This window comes from Vombatus ursinus, unplaced genomic scaffold, assembly GCF_900497805.2.
Source record: "Vombatus ursinus unplaced genomic scaffold, bare-nosed wombat genome assembly UNPS02011334.1, whole genome shotgun sequence".
Taxonomy (NCBI): Eukaryota; Metazoa; Chordata; class Mammalia; order Diprotodontia; family Vombatidae; genus Vombatus; species Vombatus ursinus.
This window is the reverse complement of record NW_020951112.1, coordinates 8001869-8018945: the sequence shown is the minus strand read 5'-3', so window position 1 is coordinate 8018945 and position 17077 is coordinate 8001869. Positions and strand designations below refer to the sequence as shown.

The window sequence follows — 17077 nt, the reverse complement described above, 5'->3', positions numbered from 1 at the left end:
GAATTGATTGACCACCATGTACCAGGGTCTATACTAGGCACTGGAGATAGAAAGATAGAAATGAAACTTTTCATGCCCTCAAGGACAATATGTACATACAGAAGAATATACAAAATACAGGGTAATTTGTTGGGACTAAGAAAGCCAGTTTGGCTGGCTTACTGAGCAGGGGAGAGACTTAGGAAAATTTCGTTGGTAGCTGCCGCAGTGTAGAGGAGGGAATGGAGAGAAAAGAGATTTGAGGCAGGGAGACCAATTAGGAATGTTTTGCAATAGTCCAGGCAAGAAGCAATGAGGGACCTAACTAAAGCGGTGGCTGGATGAGTGGAGAGAAGGGGAAGAATATGAGAGAAGTTGTGGAGGTTGAATCCCTAAGACTTGGCAACTAATTGGATATGTTGGGGGAAGGAGTGTGAGGAATCAGGGATAATTCTAAGGATGGGGGACTTGAAATGTAGTAATAGTGTCCTTGGAAGAAATAGAAGGCTTGAGACGTGTGGTTTTGAGCTGTTTTAGATATGCTGTGTCTGAGAAGCTGACAGACAGGGCTTTTTTTAACAAGAGGTTCATATGTATGTTTGCATGCATGTATGTATATGTATATATGACGCACTTTTAAGTTTAATCTGTATTGTTAACATTTTGTTCATCACTTTCTTAATTCCAGACAATCACAACACAATAAATCAAGCCCTAATTTGTAGGTTTTGCTAATTTTTGACACGTAAATGTTCACATTGAACATTTAACAATCCACTCTCAGTGGTTTTAAGTAGGCCCCTGACATATACCTGACTAGAGAACATCCAGTTGGAAATATCCAATGGACAGTAATGTGGGGGCAGCTGGGTGGCACCATAGTGTACAGAGCACCGGGCTTCGAGTCAGGAAGACTCATCTTCCTGAGTTCAAATCTGGCCTCAGACCCTTACTGGTTGTGTGACCCTGGGCAAGTCACTTAACCCTGCCTGCCTTGGTTTTCTCATCTATCAAATGAGCTGGAGAAGGAAATAGCAAAGCACTTCACTATCTTTGCCAAGAAAACCCTAAATAACATCAAGAAGAGTTAGACACAACAACAAATGTGGAACTAGAGCTCATGAAAGAGATTAGAGCTGCATATACAGACCTTGGGGTCATTTGCATAGAGATAATTAAATCCATGGGAACCTATGAGGTTAATGAGAGAATAGTTTTCCAAATGTGTGTATAGACATAAGGTAGTTAAAATTATTGATATTATATGCAATACTGAAACAGTTCTGATATTTATAGAATATCAGAATATTGAATATATTTATTGAATATAATGAAGAATCAATATAACTCACTTTGTACCAGTTTTGGAAGGCTAGGGACTGTAGAAGCGTCTTTAGGTTTGATTTTCTTTAATGTTTGCTGGACTTGCCAAGTCTTGGGAGATAATTTCAGTAAAAAACATCCATATTTTATGTACTCGTTAAGAAGGAATTCAGTTTTCATAATTTCACTACTCAAAAGAAACATAACAAAGATTACATTAAGCATGAGATAGTATATAAACACAATAAATTAAAGAAATCTTGCTTTGCAAAGTTACATTTTCTTAGCCTTATGTTGGCATAGACAGGTTGTATGAGCCTGCTCACTTAACAAAACTTACTAATTCATTTAAATACAATCCAACAAGCAGGTATTACATGCCTGCTATGTGTGAGGTGAGAGGCACAGAGGAGAAAGAGCTGGCCTTCAAGTAAGGAAGACCTGAGTTCAATTCTCAACTCCGAAGTACTCTTTATATAATCTTGGGCAAGTGGCTTAATTTCTCACTGCCCCAGAATGCTAGGCCTGGAATAAGGAAGGCCTGACTTCAAATGTGGCCTCTGACATCTCCCTGCTAGCTATGTGACCCTGGGTAAGTCACTTAATCTGTTTGCTTCAGTTTCCTTATCTGTAAAAAGGGGATAATAATAGCACCTGCCTCCCTTTATGAAAGTCTGAAGCTTTTTCCTCTGGGCATGGTACAGGTAAAAGGAGAAAGTTTATTTACCATTCTTTATTTTTAATGTTTATTTTGTGTTTATAAAGGATGGTAAACACTAGCCTTCATTTGTTGAGGTCTACTTACTAGAAATACAGTAGGAGGAAGCAACTGGGAGGGAAACATTCCCAGAGATAAGAAAGAAATAGATATAACACTGAGGTATATTTGCCAGAAGTGCTATCTCTGGCTGGGGGCTCAGAGTTAACAAAAATATAAAGAGAATTACAGATCCTTGTATGCTGTTTCTCATACAAGTGAAGGAGGAGTGTTTATACCTGAAAAATACGACTGGGTAGTGAGTTAGTAGTAGGGTGAGGAGAAAAATCAAAGTGATTGAACAATCTAATCGCATCATCTCTTTAATATTGCTACAAATGGCAGCACATCTGAGCATAGCTTTTTTTTGCTTTTATTTTTTAAATATACTTTTATTTATTTCCTTAAAATTTCCTAATTAAATTTTTTTAAAATTAACATTCATTTAAGTATTTAATTTTTCCCTAATTTCATGTAAAAATAATTTTTAACATTCATTTTAAAAAAATTTGAGTTCCAAATTTTCTCCCTCCCTTTCTCCCCACCCCTTTCCCAAAGACAGTAAGTAATCTGATATAGGAAATACATGTGCAATCATAACCTTCATTTAAAAATTTTTTTGCATTTCTCTCCTCCCACCTATTGACAAGGCTAGCAATATGATATTGATTATACATGGAGTTTGATTATGCTTATAAAATGTCTATATTCCTGTTTCTTTTAGATCATGTCCTCTGGTAGATTCCTTTGATTCCTTAAAAGTAAAGCAAAGATGTCACCTTCTTCATCCTTTCCTGATGCCCACCCCACCTACCTTAGTTATTAGTGTTTTCTCCCTCCCAAAATTACTTTGGACAACTTTGTACGTACTTTGTATTTACTTATATGTGTACATATGGCATCGCCTGGGAAAATATGAGCTCTTTGAAGAAAAAGACTGTCTTGCTTTTTTCTCTGTATTGACACAAATAGTAACTCACACTTAAAAAATTTGAGGACTTGAGTTAAACTAGCAAGTTCTGGAAATGCACCCTGTAAGAGGTAGAACCCGAGTTACTTAGTAAGAGTGTGGATTACAGCAAGGTGCCAGGGAGGAATGAGAAACGTTCTGGAGGAGCAACTTGAAATAAATACCCAGTGATGTTGGTTCTTAGAGCAACATAATAACACTACTTCATTTGCTTATGTCTGCAACATCATGTTCAGTTGAAGGAGATAGAAAAACGAAAGAATAAAGTAAGGTAGGAGTCTATGCAAATCAATCAATCAACTGATCAATTAATAAACATTTGTTAAACATCTACTGTGTGCCGGGCACTGTGCTAAGCACTTTGGATATAAAAAGAGACAAAGACAGTCCTTGTGCTCAAGAAGATCACAATCTAATAGAGGTAAGCGTTTCCAAATATATCCTGTGACTTGGCCCCACACATTTATCCTGTTCTGTATCTTTTTTCTGGGGCAGCAGTGGATAGAGCGCTATCTACTCAGGAAGGGTCAGGAAGACCTGAGTTCAAATTCAGCCTCAGACATTTACTAACTGTGTGACCCTGAGCAAGTCACTTAATCCTGCCTGCCACAGTTTCCTCATTTGTAAAATGAGCTAGAGAAGGAAATGGCGTGTCACTCTAGTATCTCTGCCAAGAAAACCTGGAATGAGGTCATGAAGAATCAGACACAACTGAAACAACTCAACATTTCTTTTCTACAAAGATACAGCAACTACAGACTGAAAGAAAGTTTCCATAAATAACACAGACAAAGTGATTGTGCCATTCTTAGAAACATAGTCAAGGTCTGCAACATTTATAGGTGGCATGTGGGAAGAGTGCTGGACATAGAGTCTGTAACTGACTGGACATTTTTTGTTTGCTTGTTTTTGTTTTTTCATAGTTAATTGATATTTACTTCAGGACACACCATGTCAAAAAACCTTGCATTTAGCAACAATATTATATCATAAAAGCACTTTCTACTCCAATTTGCTTTTTTTAACACGTTAGTGGTATGTAGATTAACGAGTGTTGATTAAATTAACTAATTAAACTAATGAATTAAACTAACTAATTAATTAAATTTACTAACGTCCTGAAACCTTGGGTAATGGACTCTTCCACTTAGTTCCGTAATCCAAGCACTTGGGGTATATTTCTTGGTGACGCCAAGCCTATTTGTTCTTCATTTCTTGCCATACATTTTTTAACATGGCAGACCTGGAAGATCTTGGAGGCTGAGAAAACCCTTTTGTGCTTCAGATTCATACAGTTCTTTGGAGTTTGTTTGGAATGTGGCAAATTAATATGGTTTGAAGTGGGGGAAAAAAATAAATAAAAATAAAATGCTATAGGGGCAGCTAGGTGGCACAGTGGATAAAGCACCGGCCCTGAAGTCAGGAAGACCTGAGTTCAAATCTGGCCTCAGACCAAACACTTGACACTTACTAGCTGTGTGACCCTGGGCAAGTCACTTAACCCCGATTGCCTCACCAAAAAAAATAAATAAATAAAAATAAAAAAAAATTTTAAATGAAGTAGGGGGGTGGGGGGTGGGGGGGTGGTATAGGGGGGAGGAAAGGGATTCAAGTTGTTGATGAGGAATTACCTGGAGTTAAAGGGAATTTTCTATTCTTAAGTCATAGAGAGGCTTGGGACAAACACTTGATCTTGCTAGCAAGAGGAAATGGAATTTTAAAAAATGTTTCTATCTGAAACATGCTACATTCAGTTTTGAGGATACAGAAAAATTCTGCCTCTGTAGTAAAATACTGCCTCTTGCAAAAAAGAATTTTTTAAAAAAGACTTGGTGAAACATTGCAGGGAGAAGCATTTCAATTGTGATAGAAATGGAAGTAGACTGTGACCCTAATGACCGAGCCCAACTGTTCTTCCCAAAATGTTGTCGTAGTAAAGCCTAGTCATGTTTCCAGACATTTCCAAAAGTTCAATTTAACTAGTTAACTAAAAAACCTAACTAAAACTAACTAAAGTAAAAAAAGTTTGAGATGACTGAATATGACGTTAAAGTCACAGAAAGCATCCTAGACTCATGACCAGGTCTACTACCATCACAGCAAGAACAACCATCCCACTGTGTGAAGAAGCGAGACAATGCACTGGATGTTATGAGAGATGAAACGTTTGGAGGAGACAAGGTCTGTCCCTTCAGGGAGCTTCTGTCTAGGCAGGGAACCAACTCAATCCAACAAAATTTTATTCAGATCCTCCTATGTGCAGGACAGTGTGCTAGGCATTGGGGATATAAAGGTAGAGTGGAAAACTGTCCCTGTCCTCATGGATCTTATATCTTACTGGAACTAGAAGACGATCAGAGGCTCCAGGATACCCTCACCTTTTCACAGCCTGGATTTCCAAATTAGCCTTCTTTAACTCTGATGCCATTTGGAGTTTGCCAATGGTTTCTTGTGCTGCTCTAAAAGGGAATAAAAAATAGTTTTGCTTTGGTGTTTAAACAAACAATATACCAAACCATGCTTTGCAATACAACTTCTTAAAAATAGGGAATAATGATGCTAACATTTTCAAAGCATCTACCGATTTCTGGTCATTTTCTCGGAGAAATTCTTCAAAAGCAAAGGCATCTTCTTGAAGTCTTTTTTCTGCATTAAGGAATTGCTGCTCTTGGATCTCCATACATTTCTGAAGCTTCATCATTGTTTTCCTTTGGGTTGCTAAGGTGTACTACGAAGACAAAGGTACAAGAAATATTGATGACGTTATTCCAGGTAAATGTCAGACAAATTTATTTCATCCTTCCAATGCTAGCCACAAAAATGGAAAACAAAGAAACAAGCACTCAAGCGAAAAAGAGCTTCCAGAAACTCAGAACACTGGGAAGTGTGATCTTTCAGCAATTCCCTTAATTTCTTTGAGTCTTGATATCTTTATATGTAAAGGGCAAGAATAAGATTTGATGTTAGAGTACTGGCCCTGGATTCAGGAAGACCTGAGTTCAAATCTGGCCCAGACACTTGACACTTACTAGCTATGTGACCCTGGGCAAGTCACTTCACCCCATTGCTTCCCCCGAAAAAAAGAATAAGATTTCATGATCTTTTAGGTAGCATCCAGTCACAATAATACTTATTTTACAGATGAGGAGACTGAGTCTGAGAGTGATTTAGTGATTTGCCTGAGGTTGAATAGCTGATAAGTATGGGAGGTAGCTTTTGAACTTGCTGAATTTACTCATTATTCCTCCCTCTTGCCATATTAGCCACTATTTGGTCTTCAATTCTGTTATATCTATAATTATATAAATATATACACTACCTATTCATAAAAATACATACTATATATATATTTATATATATAGACATACACCTACACAAAATACATATATATACACATAGGTAGACATGAAACAATCATGCCTTTTCTTTGTATAGTTTTGCTCCAAATATAAGTTCTAGGTCCAGAATAAAAGCTACAGCTATTACTATAAATGGTCTAAACTGGAATAATTATAGGATATATAATTATAGTGTAGCTAGGTGGTGCAGTGGATAGAGTGTTGGGCCTGGAATCAGGAAGACCCGAGCTGTGTGACTCTGGGCAAGTCATTTCACCCTGTTTACCTCAGTTTCTTCATCTATAAAATGAGCTGGAGAAGGAAAGGGCATACCCCTTTCCATACCCCAGTATCTTTGCCAAGAAAACTCCAAATGGTGTCATGAAGAGTCAGACATGACTGAAACAACTGAACAACAACAAAGATACAATTACAGAGCATGTAGTGATTTCTCTGTTCCTTATCTGGACTATCAGACAGGAGTCCCCTCTAGGAGAATTAATAGAGAATGAGAACTCAAAACCAATTATACTCTAGACAGCTTTCCATATTAGCAGCAACCTAGGTTGGTTCCCCTCTGGCCTGCTAGGTCCCCCAAATAGTTAATTTTTCAGTATGGGGACTCTTGTAATTTCAAAAATTTCTTCATGCTACATAATAGTAATTGTATTACTAGTATACATTGATTGAAAAAATACACTATGATTAAAAGCCATAAATTCAGTGACTTTTTAAGTGAGTTTCTGTTTGACTACAACAGTATCTACATGCATTCGAATTTACATAAGTTATATTTGCTTGTCTATTCTACTGAGTCATTTAATAAAATGGCTGGTGCTTTTTTTGCAGCTAAGCCTCCTCAGACTCCTTGCAATAACTCTATGGGTCAGTAACTCTTGGGTTGGCAACGGTCACATTAGAATATGAAAAGAACTCATATAAGTTAGTTACAGAGCGCATTGCCTGGCACATAGCAAATATTATGTAAAGGTGAGTTATTATTACTTATTTTGAGCAAGATGGCAAACCACTCCAGTATCTTTGCCAAGGAAACCTCTTGGATGATATGGCCCACAGAGTCACAAAGAGTTGGACATGAATGACTGACCTACAATTTTGAGCAAAGTACCTATAAATTCATTAAGTGCAAAATGCTTTCAAAACATCCATTAGCAATGCTATTAAATAGTTCTACTCTGCACTTATAGAAAAAATACATTTCATTTATTACCTCCAGCATAAACCTTTCTCTTTGATCGTGAATAAATTCTTGTAAGGACTTTTTTGTGTCTGTACTTCCTTTTAAGAGAATTGAAACACATTTAGCTTGAGGTCAGTATCAGTCCAAGTTAATCAGCACTAATTTTAGATTAAATGGTAACATGACTATAATTAATATATACTCAGTATACCTAGTATGCCATACTTGCATGTATCGAAGTTTTCACTAAATGATCTTTGAGGTCCCTTCTAGTGTTAATTTTTGGATCTTTACATAAGCCAGGTTGAGTTTTTGTGCCCACCATCATGTAAATATTAAACAGGGAAGACAAAATTTAATTTAAACTGTTCTAGATGGCTCACAGCTGTCACTATGAGAATGCATTATACTGGGCTGCAGATAATAGGTACTTATCTGACTCTATTGCAATTCAGTGAATCTGGTCCAAAAAACCGTTTATTAAGCACCTTCAATATTCCAAGCCTTGGGTAGTTGGGTGGCACAGCAGATACCGTGGCAGAAAGACTCATCTTCCTGAGTTCAAATCTGGCCTCAGACACTTACTATGTGACCTTGGGCGAGGCACTTAACTCTGTTTGCCTCAGTTTCCTCATCTGTCAAATGAGCTGGAGAAGGAAATGGCAAACCATTCTAGTACCTTTGCCAAGAAAACCCCAAATGGGGCCATGAAGAGTCAGACACAACCGAAAAACCAACGGAAAATTTACACCTCACAAGTCTTCAGGGTTTGATTTATTATTTGACTGATTGTCCAGACCAGAGGTCAGCAAACTATTGCCAGCAGCCAAAGGTGATTGTTTCTTGATCCCTGGTCTAGTCTTAAGAAAGTGATGGAGAAAATGTTAATAATACAATTTAAACTTAAAAGTGTGTCATGCATTCATTAATTCTCCCTCCCCCCACTTAGTAAACATTTAGCAGCCTATAGCTGGCCATATCTAAATTACTGCTTTAATTAAAGGTATATCACACAAACACTGGGTGATTTTTACTCACTTTCTATAACGCTAAGGATGATGGCAGAATCCAGACCAATTTCACAAGATGCTGTTTCAGTGGGAATATTTATTTCTCCCAGATGTGATCGATTCTTCATTCTGGATGAAAAGGTAGTTTTTTCATGTACTTTCTTCCCACGGTTCACAATTTTTTCCTGCACATATAGAAGATTAAATAAGATTTTCCAGCATAATGTATTATTGTTTGGTCCAGAAGTAATGGGACATACATCCCTGGAATGTATTCTTTGCTGTTAGTCCACGAAGCATACGTAGCAAATTCTTTGCAAATGAAATAAATTGTACAGGATGGTACCAGCGAGAGAATTGGATTTGGAGTCAGAGAATCTGGCTATGACAGGTTCAACAATAGCTGTGTTGTCTTGGGCAAGTCACTGGCCTCAGTTTTCTCATGTGTAAAGTGGGGTTACCTTCCAGCTCTAAGGTTCTATTATCTTTCTTTGATATCTTCATAATTGGCATTATAATTGGAAGCCTTTGCTTCCAATTAAAAGCTGAGTAAAGTTGTAAATGAAAACCTGAAATTTTATGAAGACTAAAATGGGGAGGGGGAAGGAGATGAGAGAAGAGAAGAAGGAAGAGAATGAGAACGGAGAGGTGATGATGGAAAGAAAGGGGAGGAGAGAGAGGGGAGGGAAGGAAGCTACTGTTATGATTTTATTCTCCAAAGTTTTGCACTGTCCAAGAAGTTGTATTAAGAGGCTTTGGCTTTACTAGGGACATGAAAGAATAAAAGGAAATGCCCCTCTGGGTTATAGGATTTAGAGTAGAAGGGAACTTTAGCATCCATCCCCCTCATACACCGAGACTCATGCTCCATACCCAGGGAAAGTACAGATCTGATGCCAAAAAAAGGCAACCTTCTATATCCAAGTATTGAAAAAAACCCACAAATCTCAATGAATGGAGTGGAAAAGCATTTGCCACTGCAGCTAGGTGGCACTGGGCTCTGTCCTTGGATTCAGGAAGACGTGTGTTCAGATCCAACTTCAGACACTTAATAGCTGTATGACCCTGGGCAAATCAATTCACCCTGTTGACTCAGCTTCCTCATCTGTCAAACAAGCTGGAGAAGGAAATGGAAAATCACTCCAGTGTTTTTGCCAAGGTAACCCCAAATGGGGTCAGGAAGAATAAGATACGACTGAAACAATGTGGACAACTATGTACCAAGCACCAAATTAAGCAGTAGGAGCACAAATTAAAACAAACAAACAAACAAAAAAAACCCCTAATATCTCTGCCCTGAAGGAGCTTACATTCGATTGGGGAAAATTACTTTGTATCTACTCATCTGTTGTATTTCTTCTAGCAGAATTGTAGAATGAGGGTAACCCGTATGTCGTTGTTATTGGGAAATCTCTAGCTAAGGCTAAAGTAATAGAAAACACCCTGTGATGGGGCAGCTAGGTGGTGCAGAACAGGGCACTGGCCCTGGAGTCAGGAGGACCTGAGTTCTAATGGGACCTCAGACTCTTGACACTTATTAGCTGTGTGACCTTGGACAAGTCACTTAACCCCAATTGACTCACCAAAAACAAACAAACAAACAAAAAAACCTCCCAAACCAAGAAAATACCATGTGAGCATCTAGCACAATACCTGGCTGGCACACAGTAGGTGCTGAATAAATGTCTCCTATTGTCTCAGCTTGCTCCAGAGGGAGCCTAGCCAATGTACCAGAAGCCTTCTTCTGGGTCCCGTACGGTCCTGAGGGTTCCAGTGCACCGCCACAGCTCCTCAGCCCACTCTTACCTGACCACACATAACAAAGTTCAGATGATACTCTAATATCTACAATACAGATGAGCTTAAATATTGGATAACACTCTCCCATTAGAATGTAAGCTCCCTCTGAGCAGGGACTCTCTTTGAGTTTTGTATTTATTTCCAGGGCCTACCCCAGTGTTTGACCCGTTAATAAATGCTTTTTAAATTAACAAATAAATTAACTAATAAATTATAAATAATAAATAAAATAAATTAATAAATGCTTTTTTATTCCTTCATTCATAATACAATGTATGAGAAACAATAAAGCCTTGACAGGAAATGATCTTATGGTACTAATTTGATTAACTATGGTCATAGTTGGAAACACTTACCCTTTCCTTTTCTTCTAGTTCTTTTTTTTTGAAAAGAAACATATCTTCGAAATAATATGTATATGGCATGTTTTTTTCACAGGTGGATTTATTTCCATTTTCTGTCAGAGGAAAGGAAAGTTGTCTTCAGGGTCACTTTTATAAAAATATGCAGTATAATTTAGTGGTTATTCAATCTGGAGGTCATAAGACACAATTCTACTGAGGATGGAAAGTCCGTGAAGTTTGTCTTCCATGCCTGGCCCCCTCCGTGCTGTCCTTGGTTCCTTAGTGGAACAGAATGGAATGAGTATTTATTAAGCACCTTCTATGTGCCAGGTACTGTGCTAAGCACTTTATAGATATTATCTAATTTGATCCTCACAAACCTTTTATAGTTGAGGAAACTGAGGCAGATAGAAGTAAAGTGACTTGCCCAGGGTCACACAGCTATTAAGTAAGTGTCTGAGGCTAGATTTGAACTCAGGTCTTCCTGACTCCAGACCCAGGGCTCTATCCCCTGTACCATCAACTCCTTTTGTGGCAGCCTGTGGTCCAATTGTGTCCTTCTCCCTGGGGTCCTAGTCAGCACTGATGCTCTAACCCTTTCTCAACTTCTCTTCCTCCAACCCAAACTTAAAGTCCATTCACCAACCCGAGGGCAGTATGGTCTAGAGGAAGATGCAGGAGGCCAGAGGTCAAGAGACTGGTGGATCAGTTTTCATACATTTCCACCAGGGGTCGCTGCTTTCCTGATAAATAAAATATGGAGGAAAAAATTTTTTTTTAATGACTCTTCAGTTTTAACCCAAGATAAAAGGCTACAGCTATGACAGAATGATAAGATTATAGCTTTAGAGCTGGAGAATCATCATCCCAACTCCTTTTTCAGATGAAGAACCTGAGGACCAGAAAAATGAAGTGATTTACTAAACATCATTTTCTTCCCCACTTAAACATTTAGAGGAGACAGATATCCTTAAGCTGTAGGTGTTTTAGCTATGAGTTACTACTAAGGGAAATAATTTCAGGGCTTTAATGATCATAGGATTATAGATTTTGGGCTGGAAGGGACTTCAGAGTCCAGCCCCATCATTTTTACAGATAAGGAAACTGAGGCTGATCAAGATGAAGTGATTTGCTCAAGGTCATACAGTTAGTAAGTGTCTGAGACAGGTTTTAATCCTAGGTGTTCCTGATTCCAAGTCCAGTGCCCTTTCCACCATACCATGCTGCCCCTTAAAAACATAAAAATGGTTGATTTTCCAAGCAATTGTCTAAGGCGGGGGTGGGGAATAATATTAGTGAAAAATCAGATCTTGCAATGAATTGTTAACTTGGAGTCCTTATTTCCCTAACCTGTCTAGGTATCCAGATTTTCAACTGTTCCCCAACACTTGTTTTTGGAAGCAATCAGAGTTAAGTGACTTGCCCAGGGTCACACAGCTAGTATATATCTGAGGTCACATTTGAACTCGGGTCCTCCCAACTCTAGGGCTGGTGCTCCATCCACTGCACCATCTAGCTGCCCTGTTCCTCAGCACTTTTAAACATTACATTATTTACATATTACACCTTTCGCCCTCATAAAAGGCAACTCCAGTGGCCCTACCCCTTTCCCAAGTACTCCCTTAATCACACACCTGATGGTCTCTTCTGCCAGACTAGAAGTGGCACTTTGTGGAAAATAAGTATCTCTACTGGGGACAATTCTGCACTAGCTTCTTCCCCAGTTTAGAGGGAACACAGTAAATTCTCAGACTTAAGTTTACCTCCCCATTGAAAAGGGCAAAGGAAGAATTCTCAACCCCTTGATTATGAGAGTGGTCAGATAAGGGCTGGACCTCTGATTTCACTGAGACAGGGAACTCTCAGATGGGGAAACCCCCTTTACCAATGCAGGTTGGCACCTTCTCTGCAATTTAAAGTGTTAAGAGAATTGCTAGAACACCAAGAGCTTTGGTGGTTCATTCAGAGTCATAAAGGCAGGATGCATTAAAGACAAGATTCTTCTTTAGGCAGAGGCATTGAGTGGATACAGTGCTGGATTTGGAGTTAGGAAGACTTGAGTTCAAATCCAGCCTCAGACACTTACTAGCTGTGTGACTAGCAGCAAGTCACTTTACCAATCTCTGCCTCAGTTTCTCATTTGTAAAATGGGGATAATAATAGCAGCTACCTACATAATACAGGGCTACTATGAGCATCAAATGAGATCATATTTGTAAAGCTCTTAGTACAGAGCCTGGCACACAGTAGGTGCTTAATGAATATTTATTTCTTTCCTTCTTTACTCCAGGCAAACCCTATACCAAGCTGACTCTCCATTTTCTCATTATCATGAATCATTAAATTTCCTGAGTTTGAAAAGGGAACGAATATGAAATTCACTTTGCCTCCTGATTTTCCAGTTGATTTGCTTGATTTTAATGGAGGTGAGATATCTTCTACCTAACTTCCTAAATTCTAAATTATTCGTAGGTAAAAACAAGTCTTAAATTAGTGCACAGCTAGGGAGGTAGCATTAACTTTAGCAAAGGGCAAGCCCTTTGAGGCCAGTCTCCATTTCAATTTTGTCTTTCTAACCCTTTCACCTAATTCAGTGCCTGGCGCAGCATAGGTACTTAATGTTTTTCATTAACCATTTAATTCATTAACTTATTCATTTCTGGCTTTTTCTCCCTGGCACTTAGCACTATGCCTGGCACCGAGTAGACAGCCACTCCAGAAAACCTTTCTGAGGATGAATATGAATGAATAAAATACCTTCTTTCTCTCTAGTAGACATAGTCGATATGATGGGTAATAATTTTGATGACATGATGACTTCTTCTCCTCCTGTCAAGAGAATAATGATAATTAGTAATAATAGCTAATGTTTATAAAGCACCTACTATGTGCCCTGGCATTGTGCTAAGCACTTTACAATTTTTATCTCGTTAGATCCTCACAATCACCATTTGGGGTAGTTGCTATTATTATCCCTATTTTACAGATGAGGAAACTGAGGCAAAGAGAGGTTTAGTGACTTGCCCAGGGTCACACAGAGAATAGAAGATGCTGACATTTATCACTGAAACATAAAGAAGCCCAAGAGATAGTCTGGTATCATAGAGAGCCAACCTCAGAGCAAAAATATCCAAGTTCAAATGCCACCCCTGACACCTCCTGGCTGGGTGCACTTGGGCAATTTATTGAATTCCTCTGGGCTGTAGCCACCCTCTGAGACGGTAAGTTGGCGAGAAGGTGCCAATTTTGATTGGTGAGTTATTTCATTGGGGAGTTTCCTATATTGGTGAAATAAGAGGACTGGTCCCTATCCCTAAAGAAGCCCCATTCCAAACATTAGCCCATTGTGGCTTTGAATGAGCCAAGTGAAGCCTGAGTGGTCAAAGAGGCCCAGAAGGGATGCACTGTCCTGCTGTTACCTGAATAGTTGGGCAACATTCTGGATGTTCCCGTCCTGACTCCCTCGATTCCCAGGATGCCTGATTCGGGTGGTAACTCCCTCTGTCTGTGCAGAATGCAACCCTCTCTACTTACTATGTTTAATGAATTGTGGAGGCCAAAGAAACCCATCACTTGGTATCTGCGTCTCAGGTGATTAATATGAAAATTTTGCAGGGGGCCATAAAAATCTCCCAGTGAGGAAACTTCCTTTAACGGAGGAACATCCCTGCTAGATTGTAAGCTCCTTGAGGGCAGGGACTGTCTTTTGCCTTTTTTTGTATCCCCAGCACTTAGCATAGTGCGGGCACATAGTAGGCACTTAATAAATGCTTGTTGATTGGCTCAATTAATTCAGATTGGAATCTGCCCTTCTGCTTAGAGTCTTTAGAGTTTGGGTGCACTGAGAGGTTAAGGGTCCCATAGCCAGGATCTGTCAGAGACCAAACTTGAACCCAGGTCTTTGACTTGGAAGCCAGCTCTCTATATACTACAAGGCACTGCTACTTAAGCAAATGGATGGGGTCTATAGATCCAGAGCCTCTGTTAGAGCTAGGTAAGAAGTTCAGTTGCAACCCATAGCCTGATTTGGAAGTGATTTGAATCAATTCACTTCAAGTTAGGGCCACCCTAAGGAGCTTGTGTTTAGTCCCATGTGCAAGAGAAATCTAGTAAAAATGGTGGATGTAGCCAGAACTGTGCATTAGGAAGACTAACGGAAGACCGTTTGGAAGACCAAAACTGGAAGACCATTTTGGCAGTTGGGTGATAAACTATAGAAATGAGAGAACGGAGACTGGCTCCGAACTAAGTTGACGGCTGGGTGAATACAGTACAAACTGATCCAGCTAGCATTTAATCACATTCCATGTGTGTATTACATACAGTAGGCCATTCAAGATACAAAGAGCCCCTACCCTCAAGGACCTTACCTTCTACTGGAGATACAATACATTCATAGATAAGTAAATACAATAATTCAGGGGCACAATGAGAGCACTAAACAAAATGAGAATCAGGAAAGACTTCCTGTAGGAGGCAGAGCCCAAGCTAAGTCTTGAAGGGATCTGGGGATGCCAAGAGATGGAGAGGAGGGAGTTCATTCCAGGCAAAGGACAGAGGTGGATGGAATGCTGTGTCTAGGGAATATTAAGTTGACCCATTTGCTTGGAACACTGCCCAATGGGTAGGGAATAAAATAAAATAATTCTGAGAAGGTAGACTGAAGCTAGATTAGGAAGGGCTTTAAAGACCAAGCAAATAACTGCTTTTCTCTGTTACAAGGGAGGTTGTGTTGGGGTAGAGCTGGAAAGCATCTTGGAGGCCTTCATTTTAGAGAGAAGGAAACTGAGAAATGTTAAGTGATTTGCCCTAGGTCCGAGGCAGAATTTGAACTAAGGGTCTCTTGAATCAAAATGAATTGCCATTAGGCACATCCTGGACATGATTCTACCACAAGTGGACAAGAACAGTTGGTGACCATTTGTCAGGCTAGTGAAACTCTGGGATTTTCATTTCCTTGACTTAGGGTTTAAAGATGAGGCTTTTCAAAATTTTATAACTCTTTTCTACTTTAATGATCTTATTTTTCTCCTTTCCTCCCTCATCGGGTCTTACTATTTTCTTTTTCCATCCTTTCTTTTTTAAAGAGCCCCCTTTCCGTAAGCATCTGTACAATTTCTGCCTATTCCCCACCACCCCTGAAAGACTCTAAAATTGCAGCCTTTTAAACTCAATTGAAATGCAAAGCAGAAACCTGTTTTCCTGCTAATTTTCTGATATTTTCCAAGGCTTGCCAATGAAATTTGTGAGACAAATGGCCCCATGAACTAACACTTCGATGACAGTGAGGCCAAGGATAAGGAAGAAGGTGAAGAAAGAAAGGACAGAGGTTGCTATTCGCAGAAACTACCTGGGCAGGGCCAATTCGATGTAATACACAGGAGAAGGGTTGATCCAGGAAGTGCTCTTGGTGAGTGGAATCAGAATCAGATGCCCTTCACACGCTGCCTCTATAATAAGAATTTTTTAAAAGAGAAATAGATCACCATCAGACGGGGATTTCTACCAGTAATAGCTAACAATACCATTTGGTTGACCTAGGCTCTTCAGGGCTTTGATTTAGGGTGGGAAGAAACCTTGGAGGTCATCCAGCCTAAACCACACATTTTACAGACAAGTAAACTAAGGCCTAGAGGGGTTCAATGATTTGCCCAAGTTCATACAACTAGTTTGTGGCACAAATGGGATTTGAACATAGAATCAAGCCATTCCCGGGGCCAACCCCCCATCCCCAGGGCCAACCCCCCATCCCCAACCTTCCCCTTCAAATTCCAGTTTAAGAATTCTAGTAACTTTTTGAGTCTTGATAAACAACAGATTTGGGGAGGTTTTTCAGCAGCCTATATAATTTCCTCAAATAGGGATGAAGTGATGAGAAATATATTGTCTAGGATAAGGGAGCTTTGAAATAATGTTCATCTTGGAGTCAGAAGACGACCTGGGCTCCAATCCAGCCTCCAATAAGCCATAGAAAAATCAGAGAACCTCTCTCAGCCTCCATTTACTTATCTGTAAAATGGGGTAATGGAGGAGGCATCTTATCTGTAGCATACTTGAGATTATATTGGTACCACACTGTAAATTATAGAACATTCTATTAATATCAAGTATTATAAAGCATTACTAAATTGGGCCCTTTTAAGGCATTTGTGGGACTGAATTTTAGTCTGCGTGGACTTTTTAGTGGATTAGTCTCAAACAGGAAAGCCAAACGCCCCCCCCCCCAAAAAAAACCAAAACGAAAAACAAAAACAAAAACCCAAGGTCAAGAGAAGGGGAGTGGGAGGAGAGGGGAGTTGTCTCCAAGCCCTTTGGCATTGACAAGGCTAGATTTCACCACGGGAGGGAAAGGTTG

The 17077-nt window shown here is 39.4% G+C and overlaps 1 protein-coding gene across 1 annotated transcript in view; it reads right to left on the bottom strand.

Moving 5' to 3' along the window:
- Positions 1–10803, bottom strand: part of CCDC38 (coiled-coil domain containing 38) — a 44389-nt gene extending 33586 nt beyond the window's left edge. Inside the window, exons 1-6 of the mRNA XM_027855803.1 lie at positions 10735–10803; positions 8607–8763; positions 7599–7666; positions 5594–5757; positions 5408–5488; positions 1332–1489 (exon numbers count right to left, since the gene is read on the bottom strand). Coding sequence (XP_027711604.1) covers positions 1332–1489; positions 5408–5488; positions 5594–5757; positions 7599–7666; positions 8607–8763; positions 10735–10803 — 697 coding nt within the window. The remainder of the gene's footprint in view (positions 1–1331; positions 1490–5407; positions 5489–5593; positions 5758–7598; positions 7667–8606; positions 8764–10734) is intronic.
- Positions 10804–17077: the final 6274 nt, after the last annotated feature.